The 16,758-nt window shown below is 41.8% G+C and overlaps 1 protein-coding gene across 1 annotated transcript; it reads right to left on the reverse strand.

The window, feature by feature from the left end:
* Positions 1 to 10,685: 10,685 nt before the first annotated feature.
* Positions 10,686 to 16,394, reverse strand: vmn2r1 (vomeronasal 2, receptor 1). The gene is made up of 14 exons (XM_070829777.1): positions 16,171 to 16,394; positions 15,319 to 15,610; positions 14,960 to 15,202; positions 14,677 to 14,868; positions 14,416 to 14,541; positions 14,025 to 14,209; positions 13,447 to 13,567; positions 13,126 to 13,353; positions 12,840 to 12,963; positions 12,310 to 12,470; positions 12,031 to 12,226; positions 11,593 to 11,831; positions 11,294 to 11,493; positions 10,686 to 11,007 (listed from the first exon to the last, which is right to left on the reverse strand). Exons 1-14 carry the CDS (start codon positions 16,392 to 16,394, stop codon positions 10,686 to 10,688), a joined length of 2,853 nt encoding a protein of 950 aa, XP_070685878.1.
* Between the last annotated feature and the right edge of the window lie 364 nt (positions 16,395 to 16,758).

Consider the following 16,758-nt stretch of genomic DNA (forward strand, 5'->3'; position numbering starts at 1 on the left):
ACTGTACGTGTGGGCACAGACGTACGATGTACACTGACAAGCAAACAAATTTAAGCGTAGGTATTAAATGTAAATATAAATGTGGATAAAGGTAATAAACGTAATTGTTTGAACTTATTTGAAGCAGAGCTGTTAAGAATTATTAACACACATACCACTTGTACACTTGTACGAGCAGATTGTTTCTTTTTATCCTCAGACTTGGTACCAGTGACAACTCTATATTTACACGCCTCCTGGACCATTTCAGAGTCTTGATGTCTTAGCACCATTCCTGGTGTCATAAGACTCCAGACTGGTGTGGGGAAAAACACACATTTGCACCTTTGCTAGACATAAAAAAGTAGAAACACAGACGTTCATCAAAATATGTGAGCAGACACGGTATTAACGTAAAAACAGTCATAGCACAGAACTGCAGCCGAGCTACGGTTAGCGTTTTGTGTGTTTTTGCTCTGCTGCACATTCAAAGTTCAAATACACACAAACACCAGAGAACCTTTATGGATTCCCTCCTGACAACTTGCAAGCAGATTTTCTGGAAACTTTTTTTGACCACTGATGTATAGAAGCACGTATACATTTTATTTTCCGCCTGAATACCCTGATGAGAGGGACACTGAACGGCAAAGCAGCGCCGTGTAAAGAGAGGGAAAGCATATTAACTGAAGAGGTGAGAGGAAGGACTCAGGAGACACACACGCTCAATCATTATTTGCGTGGTAGAGAGGGATCGCATGCTGATGAGATGCTAATTCGTGTCAGGTGCTGCAGGAGAGCAGGGCGCTGAGGTGGCCTTTTACCACCGGACTCAACATAAGTTTAGTCAAAGTTCAAAGTCAGTCTGTTATAAATGGCTAAAGAAGGAAGAAGAGAGCCAGAGAGAGAATTTTGGACCAAGCATGGAGTTCATTTATTATGAAAGCTGGCTACGTAAAGCACTGGCTCACTTGTCCAAACTGAAGAATGAGAGCCAGCTTTGTTGGAGGTGAAACTGGAATTACTGCGTGTTTGAACAGCTGTTTGAATTTTAATGTGTGCACATCAAATAATCAGTCCAATAAAGGTTCACACCTTTGTAATGTATAACTGCAAAGATGACTGAAATCTTAAAGGTTACTGAAGCTCACTAAATTCACTCACTGGACTTGAATGGTCCCATTCACACTTGGACTGAATGCGAACAAACCTGCAAAGTCTTGAATTTGGCCAAGATTCAGCTTGTGAACTGAGCTAGCATCAGCTCCATGATTGGTTTAGACTCGCTTCAAGGCAGGAATCTTGTAAAATATGCCTTAAATATACACTTGATGGCCACATAATGGATATGGTGCCAAAAGAATGAGATTTTTTAGCAAAACATCAACACGATCACTAGCTGATAATACCTATACACTGTTGCCCATAAAGATGGAATAAAATGTTTTTTACCTCTTCTCATGAAATGATTGTGACAATGTGATTTATTCTTGATAAATAAAGTGCATATCTTCTCAACTTTATTGATCAAACTCTTCCAAACATATCACAGTGAAACTTAAACTACAATTAACCTTTGCAAACTGTGTATTCAGGCTTTAACAAGATTGGGGGTATTGAACAATTATTCCAACTTTATGGGCAACAGTGTAAAAGGCAGAAATATGGAGGATGCATTGTTCTCATAATATTATTAGTATAGTGCATGATAGGTGAAAATGTAAGATCATTCGAGTATAACCCTGTTTAGCTACTTATAGCGTACATGCATGCTTTTTTTTAACATGGCTTTTAGAAAGAGGACTAAACAATGGGTTGACTGGGGTCGCTGGAGTGTAACCTTCCCCAAATCTAATGAGAGCAGGAAGGAGCTGCTAATGTTAGTTTACATAACATGTAACCCAAACTAATGTTTAACAGACACGTGTTACTCATCCATTAAATGGCTCTTGTGGTCAAACTGTGTGGTCTGAGGATCCTCCTGATATCTAAGCGGATACCTAGAGATTGGTATCCTCAGGGGTCAAGTGAATAGATCAGAGATGGAGTGTCAGGCCTGAATTATTCAGTTGGTAATGAGACCCTGATGGCTCACTGGACAAGTCTGAGGGGCCAGGGGGGGAAAGGTTGGGGTCACTGCTGACTGGACAGTCAGACGGGATGGAGAACAGACCTTTCACTGTCTGAGGTCAGCAGCTAATTTGAATTGGAAATTTGCAGGAGTTCTGCAGTTTGCTGCAGTGGGTAAGCCGTGTCTGTTAAGACCATGTCACTCATGGCAACCACTTGGGCAACTATTTTGCCACACCATTTATACCATGATGGCTGACCCTTTTTACGACCTCTGGCAATGCTGCACATCCGTTATGCCAACATTTAATTGTAAGTTATTCAAATCAAATAACAAAAAAGACACTCACATTGTATCTCCAGAATAAATGTTTCCTCAACTGAGTTTCTGAGAAATGTAAAACATTCAAATACACCAATATAATGATTAGAAATTACACAAGGGGTGACAGATATCATTATATTATTTGTTATTGTCCATCCTTACACAGGAGTATTTCATTTGGGTAAAATAAGTAACATTATCATTAGTTGTGGTAGTGATAACAGTGGTAGTTATATGTGTTGCCAGCATGGGTCAGAGCTTGAAGACTTTCCTATGCCAAAGGTTAATTTACCAGCAGATGATGTGCAATTTACTGACTGTAGGTCGTTTTGGGTAAAACAGCATATGGGGTATTGATTTATTTAATGTTTATTTGTATAGGGGCAAGTACGTAGCATGAACCAATGCCTCACACCACATCATTCATAGCCTAAGCTATTTTGAAATGCCCATCCCTAGGTGGCCATTTTGAAGTGGATAAAACTCAACGACACATATGCATTTGACATGACACGCACAGGCCTGAACCCAGCACCTCGACCGGATGACCTGCTGTCCCTCAAGGTCGCAGCCTGAGGAGATTTGTCGCACAAAGTGAATCCAATCTGACGTCTCTGTAATCTCACCGTCACTAAGAGGGAAATTCTAGCATGGACAAAATCAGTCATTCAAGTCCTTTATACTTAACCCCCTACTGAGACGCAAACTGATACTGAGTACAATGCAAACACCCTCCACAGGCACACACAGAGCTCGAAGGCTTTCCTGTGTTAAAGGCATGCATGGCACACCTGACACTTTCTCTTCATTTGTCGATACTAATCGATTAGTCTAATTATCACTGACAGTTCGTCCGGTGTGGCGCTGGTCTTGTCTTTATCGTGGATGTAACTACAAGCGCAGGCACAGGTCAAGCTGCGTGCTGCATGATATTAATTTACATGAAACAATTTGTGACATAGGTGTTAAGTAGATGGATTGTTTTGAGATAACCAGCTTCATAGTTTACAGCATCCATTTAGTTAATTATCAATGAGGCTTTTTAAGAGGTTACACTTAATGCCACTGGTCATTTTGTTTTAATGCTCCTTTAACCTCTTAAGACCCGAGCTCTTGTTTGATATGCATTTTTTATTTCTCCTTGCTATTTGGGCTTATTGGACCCTGATAAGTATAAAACCTAAGCATCATCTTTTTACATGGTGTAGTTTTAGAGAAAAATTATGTCCACATATGTGGACAATCGGTCTTAATTTCCAGAAAACACAATAAAGTCACCTTTGTGCAAAACTCTTTATTTCCACCCTGAACATAGCAGTTTTTTTTTCCTGACTGCTTTTGCATGTATTTATAACACATACAAAACATATTTTGAACATGTTTTGAAAATCACGGTGCAAAAAAACAATATGAAATATCAACAATTTTGCCCACATGCATGTCTATACGGCCCCAGCTAAGCAGAATTAACTACTATGGTAATATAACCCAAAATGTGATGTCTACGCATGTGTACGCTGGGTCTTTAGAGGTTAAAACACGTGGATGCACTCTATCACAGATGACAACAACTATTCTACATATCTCCAACATATAGACACAAACCACAAGAAAATATTCCATCACAGAGTAAAATAGAATCTCCTGTGTGCGCTATCGAAAGCAAAGCATGATAAATCCTCACACAGTTATTTTGTTATCTGTCCTTATCCTGCACAGCCAAGAGGCAGCAGCTTCTTTTTTTTTTTATTACTAAAGCCACACTTTACAGTTTAGAAGAACAGCAAGCATAATTTACTCCCGCATAAATTCTAGCAGCTGAGTGAATTTATATCGACTTTAAATCTTCAATGAATAATTCCATAATTTTTCTCATTTTGACTGGAACGTTTTGCTCACATGCTATTATTTGGATAATCACACGGTAGAATGGTTAAACCATCATGAGCTGAGTTTACTTGCTGTTTTGAAGGGGGTGGAGATGGAAGTGGGCCCAGACACTGAGAGGGTTTATAATTAGTCCAGATGTCTGAGAGAGAGAAGCAGTTATGGAATGGTGAAAGGGTGATGAAGGACAGAGATGAGAGTGGAAAACGTGGTGGCATCAGAGAGGTAAAACAGTTAGAGGCACACAAACGCACACATCCATGCACACACAACCACAAAAGGCGCTAAACTATATGGAGCAAACAGGAACAGCTGCTCCTTCTACTTCTACTGTTAAATTAGGAGGCGCAAACTTGAGCCTCTGCTCCTCTGTTGGGTCTAATTTCTTACACACAATCACTTATTAGATGAAGTTGTTCATTTAAAAAGCAGCAGACATGCAAATATTCTTTGATGAGAAATTAGTACAACATAAAGATTCTTTTGTCTCAGCTTTCACTTCCGTGCAGTCATTATATAAGGAGGAAATATTTACTACAGTTACATACTAGTGGTCCTTTAACCTTTCACAAATTGACAGAGGAGTTCGTGTCACATATCCACTGATGCCCTACTTGTGGTCTTTAACCTCTCACATAGTGAAAACTAAAAATCTGCAGTTAGAATAGAAAAAAGGGTTTTTTTCCTCTCGTCTAAGAATAGCACTGCTGCTGTCAGGTAAGTTCTTCATCCCTGCATCATGTCAGTTTTTGACAAGTTCAGAGAACAGTTGAATCTTAGATTTGAAAAGTTTTTATATTTTGAAACTTTGAAATAATGTTTTGGGTGCAGCTGAAACAGTATACACCAACAGTATGTGGTTACTGACAGTTTATCCCCCTTCATAAACTCTACATCTCTGCACTGACAAGAGCAATACTGTGATTTTCTTTTTACCTCTTTGAAGTCAGATTAAAACTAATCTGTAAATCACTTACATAATACTAGAAGATAGGTATCAGGGAACATGGAAATAAATGTGTCTTCAGAGCAGAGAATGTATCACTATCACTTACATGAAGATGCCCTCTAAATACAGTCTTATGATGCATAAGCACGCACACACTCTCCCTAACACACACACACTTTGTGACTTATCAGGGGCTTGAGGCATCCTTTACACTCATCAGTTGTTGAGTGCAAGGTTTCATTTTCACATGAAGAATATCACAAAATTTCCACTGGAAACTATTCTTAAGTGACTGTCCAGACGGTGAAGAGCTCCTTGATTCTGTTTACTGTTTATCTGTTTGTGATGGATGACCTTAGCTGGAGCTCTGTGAGCAGAATAAACAGGTGAAGACATGTCTTTCATAAGGTCCTTATAAGGAAGCACTTAGATTTCTGTATTATTTACTGTTTGACTTCTCGTTTATACAGACGTGTGACAGATTACACACCACCGTTCATTACGTTAATTTCTGATTTTGTCTCTTACTGGTTCAAGCTGTTATGTTAAGTTCAGTACAAAACCAGGCACATGCATATGAGTGGTTCGCAGGCTTTCACTGCATTTTAAGGGCTTTTAACAACTGTGTATCACGACTGAACTAACAATGGCGCCCTCAGTCACCAGCTCTGCTGCTAAAAGCTACTGATTTGGTCAGTCACAGTGGTGATTCTGTGGAGTCACTTTGTATGTTCGTTGTTCAAGGTCTGTTTATACATACATACATATATAGAACTTCTAGGCATGACTCACTTCCAGGGCGCGACTCTCTCCCACTACTAGTGCTTTTCAGCTAATTGCTTGTTGTTTGGTTGTTAAAGTTTCCCCCAATTATTTACTGATTGAACTTCACACAGAAAGCTCAAGATGCAAGTTGAATATGTGTCACTTCTTTGGGCATTCGGCACATGAATGGACTCCATATTTGCAATCATCGCAAAGCCAATTTTGCTGCACAACATTGGCTGTGTACTCAGTTCAGGTAGCCTGCATCAGAGGCGATCTGCTGAGTGTGCAGTAAGCACCTACTCAAGGACTGGGACCATATGGAATGTGGAAAATAGCCCTACAAGCAAGCAGGCCACTTGCAATAAAAGGCAACGATCAAGAGATGGAATATAGAGCAGATGAAGGAGGAGAGGCGGGAGACTAATGCTACCTGCCATAACAACTTGGAATATACACTCTCTTCATAAAAACATGAATGACCTTTCGGTGCCGACAAAGAACGAAAGAGATTATAGGTGCACTGCTCTCTTCTGTTTCATAGAGATGTGGTTAACAAGTGAAATAGTGGATGTGAGCTTTGATTGTTATAGGACTGTATGTTTTGACAAAAAGTCCCCGGTTTTATTCTCTATTTATACCAATATGTGCAATAACAGCTGCCTCACCGTAGCGGAGTACACATGATATGGCTCTGGTAGCTTGTCTGACTGATGTTTGAACACATATTTGGTCCATAGATGTGGACTGCTATGTTTGGAGTGGCTTGATAAGAGCAATCTTAAACTCCAAGTGGAGATGAGCATCATGACCCACACACTGTCAAAGCCATTAATGACCAAGAAGTTGAGCACCCTATTTCAAATACCTTGGCTGTGAAATAAACCTGACCCTCTCTTTGTCAGGGCATGAGGAGGCTGTATATAAGAAAGACCAGCAGTAACTTTAGCTGCTGAGGAAACTTAAAGGGTTCAAAGTTTAAAAAATAAAAAAGGGATCCCAAGCAGTGATTGAAAGTGTACTAATCTTCAACAAAAAGTTCCCTGAATGAAGGTTACAGAAAAGGAGATGAAAGCTGTTTGGAAAGCTGAGACTATGTTGGATGTTCCTTTAATTTGTCTTCGATGTTATCACTGATCCACTATGAAGCCCTAATGTGAAACATGTCTAACTTACTAAAGCAGCATCAGCACCACTTAGTATCTCCCTCTGCTGGAGCACTTGCTCATTTTATTTCAGTCTGGAAATGAAGCTTTAACACTTCTGCAAACACACACACACACACACACTAAGCAGGGACACATCATAGGAGAGTCACCCTTTCTATAAATCATTTGGAGTGATTAGACCTGCACCCACACACACACACCACAATGATTAATCACAGGAGCAGGACAATCCCGCCTTGATGATTAGCGAGGCTCTTCATTGCATCTCTGGAGAGTTTCTGTCTACAGTAATTAGAAGCTGATCAATTCCTCTTCCTTTGTTCAATAGCTACCCATCAACAACCTTCAGTACACACACTTCACTGACGGGATGTAAGCCGGCCGGTCATTTGGAAAAGAAACGGTAACAAATGGCATTAGCTCCTTGGCTCATTTGGATTGTGTCACACTCACTTAGCTCTTTATCAGTCACATGGAGCCTGAGGAAGAGAAATCAAAGAAGAGTCCCTCGGGCATTTAATGTGGATAAGAACTTCTAGAAGTGAATCACAAGACCGGTTAAGGAGGCAATTCAGGCTAATTTAGAGTACAGTCTTCCTTGAATGTCCGAGAAGGTGTGATGATGCCAAATGTAAGATAACAAGGCCAAAACCAGTGGTATGATAAGAATAACTGATAATTCATTGTATGAAGAAAAAATAGTATAAAATCAACAATTAAGAGTCTCTGACTTTAATGAAACATTGCACTGAAGGTTTGACTTTTCCAAAGAATGCTGTCAATTCGTTATATAAATTGTGTGTTGTTATATCTTAGTAATTATAGAATAAAGTCCATTAATGGCTATTGGTTAACAAAATCTTAACACGTTTCAGCGCCATTGCATTTTAGCATTTGAGTCTAGGATCACAGGAGCAGTCACACAAAATCATTTATATGTTAAACATTGAACACACTGATAAAAAAAACTCTTCACTGAGAAGTGGTTCTCTGTGCTTACAGAGACATAAATACTGTGTGTGTGTGTGTGTGTGTGTGTGTTAATGTCTGGTTACAGGGACATTGCCAAGGCTGCGTCTCTAAAAAAATCCTGTTCCCTATAGAGTTGATTGACTGTTTAACTCCAGCTCTGATTCAGAGGAATCCTCATGCTATTCAGATCTGCTAGTAGTGACTTTAGCTTAGCAGTTAACCTGCTCCATCTTGTTCGGTGTATCTTTAGCTATTCCTCTGCCTCCTTTAAAGATTATGTTACATAAATATAGTTTATTTGCCATGTTGGAGGTGAAGCTCAGTGAATTAGAAGTGCAGCTCTGCACCGAGGAAACCCAGACGTTATAGCTGCTGTAATCATGATGTCTACAATGTTATATTTCTAATTAGGAAAATTATATTGAGGTCATTATATGTCCTGGTCAACTTTGAAATACACATGTATTAAAACTTACATTGTACAGTGTCTAGCTGAATGTGCATGTCACATTACATTAATTGTTGTTGGCTCACAGGTTAGCTGTTAATATTTATGTAAATGTTAACGTGACATATATACTTGCGGAAGTGAGGGAAATCTTACACAACAGCTGATGTCCAGCATGATGACAGAAACACTGGGAAACATGAGTTTCTTTAATTACTGCAGTGCATGTAGTTTTAAATGAGGAAATCCACATCTTTCTTTTAAGGGCATGTCAACAAAACATGTCAAACTGGCCATGTGGGTAGGTCATTTTAGAAGGGGCATTACGGCCACACTCCAGGACATCCATGTCACTCACCATGTTCTCCTGCACAGAAATAAAAGATATCAGAAAACACAAAAATATCTGGGAAACTACCTGCAAGTTAACTTTGATGCACACGCGGACACTCACACACACACACACACACACACACACACACACACACACACAAACATATGCAGTGATGCACATGCGTACAGTTTGTCTTGATTTAGCACTACTGTTCCTGTCCACTCTTGTCAGCTGACAATAAATTACAAACACATTCCTTCACCGCTCTGTCACCAGGAGAATTTATCACTGTCCACAATGACAGTTCACAGCCTCACAGACTCCTGGAACGCCACGTGCTCGTGGGCTTGGGCATACACAACACACACACTGATACGTATGCACAATGCGCATAAAAACTAGTAGAAAGATATAACACACACCTAGATAACAGCAACATTTTTGAGAGGCACAAAAAAATGCAGAAAATGTTACATGTGATGAGTGAAGCAAGACATGGTGGCTTCATTGTCTTTAGCAATCTGAACACAGCACACCATGATTAATGAGACAGCCAACACACATCAGTCACGTGATTCCCTGTGCCTTCTTAGTGTTACCATTGTTTATACAGTTTTCTATGCTTCCTCTCATCGTGTCATCTTTACACTCATCCTTCATAAGTAATCCAGCATAATTAATTTCCAAAACTTCTCATCACTTCCTACATTCTGTGGGAAACAGCAGAGGCATGAGCATGTAAAATGCGACAAGCTCCCTCTGCTGGATCCAGGGATTAAAGCAAGAAATATCTGTGCACAATGTGTTGAATTGAATTTAAAACTGCTCTACGCCTGAAATCGTTTTTATTTTCAGCCCTGTTGATCACCTCGGCCACCTTACAGATGCATCTCTATCTTCTTCACATTCCACTGTGCACTGAACACCAGGGACTCAGCACGTTTCTCTGTAGAGGAGCAGCAGCTTGACTCTGATCTGTATTACTGTCTGACACATCATCATCACTTATAAAGTTATTGTGGCACACATGTAAGCAAACATTTGATTATTTACACATCCAGTAAATAGTGAGCATTGATTTGGAGTCACATTAATATCCACCTGAACAAATCTAAATCCAATATTCACTCTCTTTTAGCTCTGTTTCGGTCTTCACCAACTCATGCGGAAAATATCTGGTTCTATAGCTGCTAAATGCTCCACCAGCTGTTGTTTAGTGCTGAGTAGGCAAGGTACAGTCGTTTTGGGCTGGATCTTACCAATAACAGAAGAACAGGTATTATAGTTACTGAAAATAAGGTTTATTATATCAGGAATTGTATTATGCTAACAGAGTTCCACTTGTTTGTATCACATTGATGGGTTATTATGGTAATAGAAGGTTAAGTTTACAGTGTAGTCATCTTATACTAATATTTCAATGGAAAACTTTAGGAGATAAATGTCTGTATTTAAAAAAAAAAGAACTGTTAGATATGTTTGAAGTTGATGTGCAACTACAAGTACAGCAGTACAGTATCTGAGGTAAACTTAACTTAATTCTAATTCAACCACCACAACTGAAATAACAGCAGCTCCGACAATAAGAGTCGGAACTAAAATATGTTTTAGCAGGACGTACAGATTTGAAATATTTAGTAAACTCTGAGGTAGCGGTTGTCTTTCCTCATGGATATTGCTTATTGAAATCAACCCTATCACTTGACCTGGGCGTGACACCCATTGTAAATCACATATATAGACCAAACATGATAACTGTAAAATATATGTGGCTCAGTTTTGTTCCACTAATCATCAATAGCAGTGGATGCGGTCGTAGCATTAACATTAGTAGCAGCTGTAGCTAGTGAGGCTGAGGTCCCCGTCCCCGTCCCGTCTCGTGGTTTGGCGCGGGGCCTCATCATCTCCTCTGTGTTGCGTTCAGGTTTGACCAAGAGAACGTAACACTTGGGCAGAAAGATGCAGGTCAGCAGGCCGAAGCTGGAAGCCAGGATGGCAAAAATCTGGACGGCAACCATGAACTTGCCACGGGTGCTGAGGTAAGCCGGCACAAAGGAGATCCACACGATGAAGAAGACCAGCATGCCAAAGGTCACGCACTTCGCCTCACTAGAAGATACAGTGAGGAATATGCATATGAAGTGTCATATTGATGCTGTACACCTATTGACACATACAGTTTGTGCCAGCTGTCTAATCTGACATAGTTCTTGAATTCTTCATGAATGTTTTCTAATGTGGAGGCATCCTAAAACTATGAAACATAAACTTGACTTGAAATGATCGTGTTGTAAGTATAACACAGCGCCCTGTATTTCCACCATATCCATTTACTTGAGTGGCCGCTATAATATGAACTGCCTCTGTTTTCCCTGGAACCTTGTGTGTTTCCTACCTGATGTGGTCCTCCAGTTTGCGGGCTATGAAGGCAAAGACGAAGGCCAGCAGAGCCAGCAAGATGTCATAGGCGAAAATACAACAGATGAAGACCACAGAGCCTTCATCACACTCCAGGATGATCTTTATATTTTGGGAAGAGGTGTTCTTGATGGGGTGAGGGGGGAGGATGATGAGCCACACCGTACATGCTATAGCCTGGGTAGAGAAATGGTAATGTCAGAAATATTACAGGATCAGAATCATCTGATGTTACCAACATTAATATGATGGCAAGTTTCAAAGTGCAGCATTAACCTGTATCAGTGTTGCCACAGCAGCTATCGCCCTCTGGTGGGCATGAGAGAGAATGTCAACTTCAGGGTTAATGCCGGCATTAACGTTATTGTTGTTAATTGTGTTGGTGACAATCACATCAGGACTGTCGCTGTTGGCTGCTGCCTCAGCTGCGGCCTTTGCAGCTTTGGCAGCTGCTTTGCCTCTGGCACGGGCCGCTTTCAGAGCCTGAGCCCTCAGCATCAGCACTGCTGCCTTACCTAAAGTACAGACACAGGTCAGGGTGTATACTGATTGTGTAAAAAAATATTCTGATATTAATTTGATATAAGCTCAAGAAAAGGTACATTCCTTTCTCCAGACACCCAGAACCAGATTTACTGTACACTACGGGTATTCAGTGTATATGCACACGTATAAAGGCATACACACAGGACAATCCAGTAAAAGTGTACCCACCCATGATAGAGGAAAGGCAGAGAGCAAAGCCCAGAGCCAGGGCCACTTGGCTGGTCATGCAGCTCCAGTTCTGAGGCTCTCCGAGGAAGACGATGGAGCAGAGGAAGGTCACCACCAGTGAGAAGAGCAGCGAGAAGCTCAACAGAGCATCATTGGCTTTCACCAGAGGGGTGCCAATGTTCGCAGCAAACACCACCTTGAGGAGAACATCAGTGGAACATTTTAACTCATTGTGATCAATAATAATTAGGAGGTACGCTCCCCCTGCGTGAGCCTCACCCCGACAGCGATGGTGACCAGAGCTCCAAAGGCCGAGATGACGATGAGAGTGATCCCAAGCGGCTCTCCGAAGGCCAGGAACTCGATGATTTTTGGTACACAGGCATCGTGAGCTTCATTGGACCAGTCGTCACCACTGCACAGGATACATTCACGAGCATCTGTGAGAGAGGGAGGGAGGCGACGAGAAAAGGGCAGCGGGGTCATGCTTAGCTAGAGTTGTTCAAATAGGTGTTGCTATGTAGACAAGATTTATCAGCCCAAATAAACCTGATATAGCACCTTTTCAGAGTGATGTGACAATAAATACAAGTGTAAAATAATAATAGTGATCATTTTATTTTTTATTGTTTTATAAAGAGAATAAACTCCCAGAAATCCGCATGTGGAGTAGTTTCAGGCTATGAAATAAAACAAAAATATCACTAACTATTCACTTACTCAATTAAAATAAGATTTAATCACTTAATTCACTTATCAGGATAATACCAACATGTCTATAAGGTACAGTTTGAAAGCTCCATACTGACTGGTTGTATTGCTGATCTCTCCATCAGCACATGGGATACAGTCAAAGCAGCAGACTGGCTCCCCCTGTCGGATTCCCTTCCTGGTGCCCGGCTGGCAGTTCTCACTGCACACTGACCGAGGAGGCTGCAACAGGCACAGACGGATACACAGATACACTTGTATGCACCACACACACATACCCAGACTCACAAGCCAAGTACAAAGAAAGTAAATTTACAGATGGACTATGAATCATAATCTAGGAGAGAGTGTATTCAGTGGCTTTTTAATCAATATGCTGCTGACCTCCAACACTTCATTGTTCCACACAATGGAGTCATTCATTATGGTCATCCTATCCTCTGGGGCTGCTGAGCCATTGTAGTGTCCCACAGTGACGTAGGATATTTCCCCATTACTGTTTAACTGCCAGTTAAGGATGTCATAGAAGCCCTCCACATCCCCGTCATTAAAGTAGATCTCCTCGTCCGTGTGCGGCACCTTGTAGCGTACGTTCTTCAGGTAGTACATCAGCTAAGGGAGACAGAAATTGAGCCACATCTGAGTCAGACGTCTTCGTATACATATGGTTGTACTCACACACAGACACAAACACACACGGCTCACCTGCCAGGGCTCAAAGTCGGTGATGTCAGCACAGTCTTTCCCGTTGAATGGCCCGTATCCCTCCACACAGTCTTCTAGGTTGTGCAAGGCATGAGCCACAGCATACACAGCTTTGTATACACTGTGGAGGGGAAGGGGGGGAGGGGGTATCCCCTTCATCATCATCTTCACCATCATATTTAGCATTATTAATCGCACCATCATCTAAAAGGCTTAGTTCACCCAAATAGACAAAAAGAAACATCTGTGCATCTGATAGTGGTTCTGCTGCCACTCACAAACAAAATATGCTGACCAAACACCAGCACATCCTTTTCATGAACAATTGCTCTGGAATTACTTTCTACCAAAGAAATAAGTTCACAGTGCATTGTGGGGAATAATTCGTACAACCAGACCAGTGTCAAATGAGGTTGCATTCACCTCCACTGTATTCGAGCAGCAGCAGAAGCTTCAGAGGCAGGTATCTGAAAATCTCTGCACATACAACCAAAACTACCTCCCTGGGAGTGACAACACTAGAATCCAAAATACTGGATGATACAAAATACAGATAAGGATGAGCAGTGAAAACTGACCTGTAAGTGATTCTTAACTGGGAAACATCAGAGTAAGTGTTATTGAGCTTTGCCAGAGACTCAGTGCCCGTACACAGCCATTCAGGAACTCCCCTCCCCGCCCTGGACAGTGTGCCGTTAACGTCCTTGGCACTCACTTTGGCCTGCCTCATGGCTTTGCCATAGTCCAATGTGCAGTTAAACAACTATAAGACAGAGATAAAGATTTTTTTCTGTATGACTGACTGAATGCTGGTCATCTTAAGTCTCCACTTAATTGTGACAGCAATTGTCAGCCCAAGCCAAGATGTGTGATCTGCACTAAGGTCAATGTCACATTCTGCATATGACTAATAGATGTGTGGAGACAGATCAAGAGTCTCAAACCAATTAGGTAGCTGAGTAAACTCACCTCCTCCCAGAATTCCTCAGTCAGCGCATCGGCATAGGGGTCCAGATCCAGTAGATGGCGCTGAAGACCAGGGATGTCAGCCCTTTTTACCCCAAAGCCCAGGGTTCCACCCAGCACTGAGCTCACCTGGATAAAAACATGCACATGATCAACTTCAGCTCAAATTGTGTTTTAGAGCTTCTGGCCCTAACTGCTTCATTTCCATTCAAACACCAGTTAATCAATAGATGAGCTGTCACCCTTTGGTGTGTGAGCACTCACCCCCGGCCGGTTGATGAGAGCGGAGGTGATCCAGGCCTCGCTGCCAATCCAGGTACGGTTGGTCACATTGTGCCGGAGCAGCTCATTGATAAGAGGACTGAGGTCCACGTCTGACGAGAAGACCACAATGATTTTGGCTGTGGCCTCCACTATAGTCTGAACAATGCGCTGGATGTCGTCTGGGGAACTCACCTGAATTTTATAAAACAATGTCTTTTTGTGTTTTTGTTTTTTAAACAGGGATGACTGGTGGGATAGTGAAATATTGACTGGTCTGTTTTACCTTGGGCAGGGTCTCAGAGAAGGCGATGCAGACGCCAGCTTCCTCCACCTGCTCCTTGAAGTCTTTGATGCCATACTTGCCATAATCATCATCTGCAGCTATGGTGCCCACCCAAGTCCAGCCAAAGTGTAGCACCAGCTGGGCGATAGCTGTAGACTGGTGCTTGTCATTGGGAATGGTCCTCAGAAAGGTGGGGAACTGGAACTTACTTTTCAGGGCAGAGCAAGTCGAAGAATAGCTGACCTAAAGATTACAGAGGAGACGGGGCACATAAGGGATCGCTGTAATGAACCTGTTCTCTCCATCAGTTCATTTTTCCAAGTCTTTATCTACTTTTATGTAGCTCACCACCGGCCTACCTGTGGGAAGTGATAAAGTCCAAGTATCCTAGCAGTGGCAATGGATAGATCGGAACCCCCAGCGCCCACAAGAGCAGCCAGGGGTGCCCCAGTGCCACAGCGGTAGTTGGGTACGGCCTCGTCTTGGCCGGTCAGGTAGGTGAGGGTGCCCTCCACGGCCTTGGAGATGGTGAAGCAGGAGTCGTAGATGACGTAGCCCAGGTCTGTGTTGGGCAGCAGGTCGTCCCTCCTGTTAATTTCGTTGATGGCGAAAAGCATGGTCTGGGTCCAGCGGAAGGTGCGGAAGTTGAAACTGGAGGATGATGGGATGACAAAACAGCATGTTTCACTAATTAGAAAACCAGCACATTTTTGGTTTAAAGAAAAGTGTGTGTTTAGCTGTTGTAGAAAGAAAGGAAAAGTAAGATCCACCTTCAGCATATGAACAAAATGAAAATACGTGACGACTGCCTGGCTATTATTTTGATGTTATGACCTAAATTAGCCACAAGAGGACACAGACTTGCTGATTACTGTTGCACATCACACTGTAAAAGCCTGTCTCCATAATTATGTGGGCTACTGTGGCTAATTGGCCCCAGAGGTGCTGCCCTGCAGTTTCTTGATTTCTGTTGCAAAATCATATAGTTAAGGTTAAAAGATCTCAGGAGTACACTGTGTGGATGAAATATGTAATTAAGTCAGTCAAGTAAAACTACTTCTCATTAAAGTTCCAAAATATTAAATAATTTAACTTTAAGAGGCCTTTGTGATAGAGGCCTATGATAAGTGTAATGCATCCTAACAGCAATTTAAGGTAACACAGTCAGATTGATGAAAAAAGGCATATGAGACTAAGATTACTCAACTCACCCCTCACACCCTGAGGAGACGGGCACCCTTGAAGTGTTGCCATCAGTGGAAGCGATCCGCTTGTGAACAGGGAACATCCCCCCAATAACAACTTTCTTCTTCTCTACATCCTTGTAGCCGCTCAGGTTGAATTTGGCTTTCAGCTTGCACGTGGCCTCTGCTGAAACAGATCTGTAAAAGTAGAAAAAGGCACATAATCTAAGCAAAAAGCGACCGATTTCCATGCTACGTAGACGCAGAGCTCTCACTGTGGCAGGCGGCGAAGGAAACAGTAAAGTGTGACAGGTGTCTCATCTGCTCTCAAGGGAGATGTGCTGCACGAGGTAACCTGAGAGCAGATTCGACAGAGAAGAGGAGGACAGAGGATTACACTGACTAACTGATGGCATATTCATCTTTATTTAGAGTGAAACACAGGCAAGAAGATCTTTTGTTAATTCTAGCAAATTTTAGTAACTACCAAAGCATTATTATCTCATTAATGGTGTATAAAACCAAATGTGCTACACTGGTTTTGTCTCCTTCCAACAGCACAAACTGGACCTTTAACAACCTAACATTCACATGCACAGACACACTCTCTACAGT

This window comes from Pempheris klunzingeri, chromosome 4, assembly GCF_042242105.1.
Source record: "Pempheris klunzingeri isolate RE-2024b chromosome 4, fPemKlu1.hap1, whole genome shotgun sequence".
Classification (NCBI taxonomy): domain Eukaryota; kingdom Metazoa; phylum Chordata; class Actinopteri; order Acropomatiformes; family Pempheridae; genus Pempheris; species Pempheris klunzingeri.

Coding starts and splice junctions, on each gene's coding strand:
- vmn2r1 (XM_070829777.1), bottom strand. CDS start 16,394: ATGGAAATCGGTCGCTTTTTGCTTAGATTATGTGCCTTTTTCTACTTT. Junction 12,964..13,125: donor GGAACAATGAAGTGTTGGAG/GTCAGCAGCATA, acceptor TGCCTGTTGCAG/CCTCCTCGGTCAGTGTGCAG. Junction 12,471..12,839: donor AGAGATCAGCAATACAACCA/GTCAGTATGGAG, acceptor CCTCTCTCACAG/ATGCTCGTGAATGTATCCTG.